The sequence below is a fragment of the Sapajus apella genome, unplaced genomic scaffold (genome assembly GCF_009761245.1).
Source record: "Sapajus apella isolate SASKATOON/1434 unplaced genomic scaffold, GSC_monkey_1.0 scaffold7756, whole genome shotgun sequence".
Lineage (NCBI taxonomy): Eukaryota > Metazoa > Chordata > Mammalia > Primates > Cebidae > Sapajus > Sapajus apella.
This window is the reverse complement of record NW_022444679.1, coordinates 1-3,139: the sequence shown is the minus strand read 5'-3', so window position 1 is coordinate 3,139 and position 3,139 is coordinate 1. Positions and strand designations below refer to the sequence as shown.

General features: G+C 39.1%; 1 protein-coding gene across 1 annotated transcript; it reads left to right on the top strand.

The window, feature by feature from the left end:
• Positions 1-91: 91 nt before the first annotated feature.
• Positions 92-2,939, top strand: LOC116548182 (ATP-dependent RNA helicase A-like). Its single transcript, XM_032273770.1, has 3 exons — positions 92-924; positions 2,321-2,534; positions 2,722-2,939. Exons 1-3 carry the CDS (start codon positions 850-852, stop codon positions 2,907-2,909), a joined length of 477 nt encoding a protein of 158 aa, XP_032129661.1. The 5' UTR covers positions 92-849; the 3' UTR covers positions 2,910-2,939.
• The last annotated feature ends 200 nt before the right edge of the window (positions 2,940-3,139 follow it).

The following is a 3,139-nucleotide window of genomic DNA, read 5'->3' as shown; positions in this document are numbered from 1 at the left end:
TTGCACTCCAGCCTGGGTAACAAGAGCGAAACTCCGTCTCAAAAAAAAAAAAAAAAGAAAAGAATTTCAAATAATTTATGTAAATGTTCTCCCCATTTTTCGAACAAGTGAGCCTGAACTTCCTAACCCCTTAATGGGCTGTGTTTAATAACTTCTTAAGAGTACGGTATGGGAAGGGGGGAAAAGGAGTAACTTTGTAATGAAGAAACGTGGCAGACACTACCAAAAGAGATCAAGTTCTGACAACGTGAGGAGTAAGTCACTGAGAGGATGTAGCCTTAATATGATGTGATGAGAATCGCACTTTGGGAGTCTAGATATAGAGGATGTTTGATTATAAAGACATTCTGGAGCCATCTGAGAATCTCAGGCATAACTGCTCAGCAGATCTTACAGTCCTTGCATTGAGATCCTTCTCCAGGTTGACTAGAAAGAAACCACTTTGTGTGTGCATACTGATAGAGGAAGGATGAACTGTGGTGTATTGTTGAAGTTATTCTTTCCATATATAACTCCCACACTATGCTATACATAGCATAGTTCTTGTGCACAATGGGCATTCCGTAAATAATATACACAGAGGATACCCCAACTGGCTCTGTGGAAACATGTATAAAAGATACCTCACCCTTCTGCAAGGTCTGAGAAAGGGAAACACTGAATTTGATTAGGAAAATAAGGCTATTGCTACTAGAATTTTTTGACATTTGTGAAGAATCAGACTGGAGGGGTATTGTTTTGAACTATGAATTAGCAAATGAATTTGAGTCTGCTCTGTTGTGAAAGTTGATAATACTTAACCCGACTGGATTGTCCCTGGCAGAATATTTCCTGGAAGACTGCATTCAGATGACCCACTTTGTTCCTCCACCAAAAGACAAGAAGAAGAAGGATAAGGATGATGATGGTGGTGAGGATGATGATGTAAGTGAATTTCATGAAGAATTTCCACTGTGGGCAAATTGTCGACGCAGAGAAAAAAAAATGAGTTAATAAAACATGCAATGTATATAAATAACATTACAGAAAACTTTTTTACAAACTAACTATAATGTCTGCATTTGGATTCACGGATGTATGTTACTGCAAAAAATTCCAGGTTCAGTGACAGGCTGTTTTCTGTCATGAGTTAAATTGTTTCTGCCATGTAAAGGTCAAAAGAAAACAAGGAAAGAATAAGATATTTAAAGGCCAGGCATGGTTAGAGACAATGCTGTTGTGTAAGGTTTTGCTACAAAGCGTTTTCAGTAAGCACTAGCACCTGGGAAACTGATAGGCAGAATTCTGTGCCCCACCCTAGATCTGCTGAATCAGAATCTACATTTTAACAAAATCCCCAGGCGATCCTTACGTACAATAAAGTTTAAGAAACAGCAGCTAAGCCAGGCATGGCTCCCACCTGTAATCCCAGCACTTTGGGAGACCAAGGTAGGTGGATCATGTGATCAGGAGTTCAAGACCAGCCTGGCCAAGATGGTGAAACCCCCTTCTCTACTAAATATATACAAAAATTAGCCGGGCAATGTGGTAGTTGCCTCTAATCCCAGCTACTTGGGAGGCCGAGGCAGGAGAATTGCTTGAACCCAGGAGTTGGAGGTTGTAGTGAGCTGAGATTGTGCTGCTGTGCTGCAACCTGGGCTGCAGAGTAAGACTTGATCCCAAAAAAAAGAAACAGCAGCTATAGCTTTACTATAAGAGACTGTGGAGATGACATTATCAGGTTGACAAAGTATTAAATGAGGGAGCAATGAGGGATTTCCTAGGAGAAACAGGAAAGAAAAGACTGACTTTCTAGTGCTTGAGAGTTGACATATGATAGTGTGAAAAAGGATTGTTTACCTGGAAATATAGACTGTGACAGCCAGCAATGCAGAATTTGCTAGAAAACCTAAGATATCTTTTTAATCAAAAGATCTGAAGATGTAAATGAACAGTGAATTAGAAAATTTTATCAGGATAAAGACCAATTATAACAACTTGATTCTAATGTAAACTTTCTGGAAACTGCCACGTTATTTCAGAAAGAGAAATATAGTTAGTAGAAGGCTTCATGAGAGGTTTCAGAGTCAAATTTAAAAGTTTGTGCATGAGCTTTAGTCCTGTCCTGTGAGAAATAGTAGTTAGTAGAAAAATTCAGTATATTGATGTAAGCGCTACATTTTTTGGAAATTAAATTTCTTCTGTATACTATAGTGTGTGACTGGTCAACTAGAATGACATTATGAGTTATTTAAATATGAAGAACAAATCTAGAAGACTTACCTCATGAGCTGCTGTAGTAACTGAGACAATCCAAAATATGTGTTTCTATTTTTTACAGGCAAATTGCAACTTGATCTGTGGTGATGAATATGGTCCAGAAACAAGGTTGAGCATGTCTCAATTGAATGAAAAGGAAACTCCTTTTGAACTAATTGAATCTCTGCTTAAGTACATTGAAACCCTTAATGTTCCTGGAGCTGTGTTGGTGTTTTTGCCTGGCTGGAATTTGATTTATACTATGCAGAAGCATTTGGAAATGAATCCACATTTTGGTATGAGTCTTTGAATTCTCACATATTTGAGAGTGAAAATGAATGTTTTTCTAGTGCCTCAGCCAGAATGTGAAAAAGGAACAGAAAATTTTGTATTGTCTCTACTTTTGAATAAGAATATGTATAATAGACAGATGTTTTAAACCAGCTCCTATTTTTAGTCCCTAATTGTTCTGTATTATTATAGGAAGCCATCGGTATCAGATTTTACCACTGCATTCTCAGATTCCTCGAGAGGAACAGCGCAAAGTGTTTGATCCAGTACCAGTTGGAGTAACCAAGGTAAGTATTAAACTTTACAGTGGCGGGATTGGAAGTGATGTAGTTATTAAACAAATGTTACAGGCCTTAAAAGAGCTCCCCAAAAAGTTGTAAGCCAAAGTGAGGAATAATAAAGTCTTCACTGGCCGGGCGCGGTGGCTCAAGCCTGTAATCCCAGCACTTTGGGAGGCCGAGGCGGGTGGATCACGAGGTCAAGAGATCGAGACCATCCTGGTCAACATGGTGAAACCTCGTCTCTACTAAAACTACAAAAAATCAGCTGGGCATGGCGGTGCATGCCTGTAATCCCAGCTACTCAGGAGGCTGAGGCAGGAGAATTGCCT

What these genes read in the sequence shown, in the direction of transcription:
- LOC116548182 (XM_032273770.1), top strand. Translation starts at nt 850, where the DNA reads ATGACCCACTTTGTTCCTCCACCAAAAGACAAGAAGAAGAAGGATAAG. An exon ending in ATGGTGGTGAGGATGATGAT is followed by an intron (nt 925 to 2,320) that starts GTAAGTGAATTT and finishes TATTTTTTACAG; the next exon opens with GCAAATTGCAACTTGATCTG. An exon ending in GGAAATGAATCCACATTTTG is followed by an intron (nt 2,535 to 2,721) that starts GTATGAGTCTTT and finishes GTATTATTATAG; the next exon opens with GAAGCCATCGGTATCAGATT.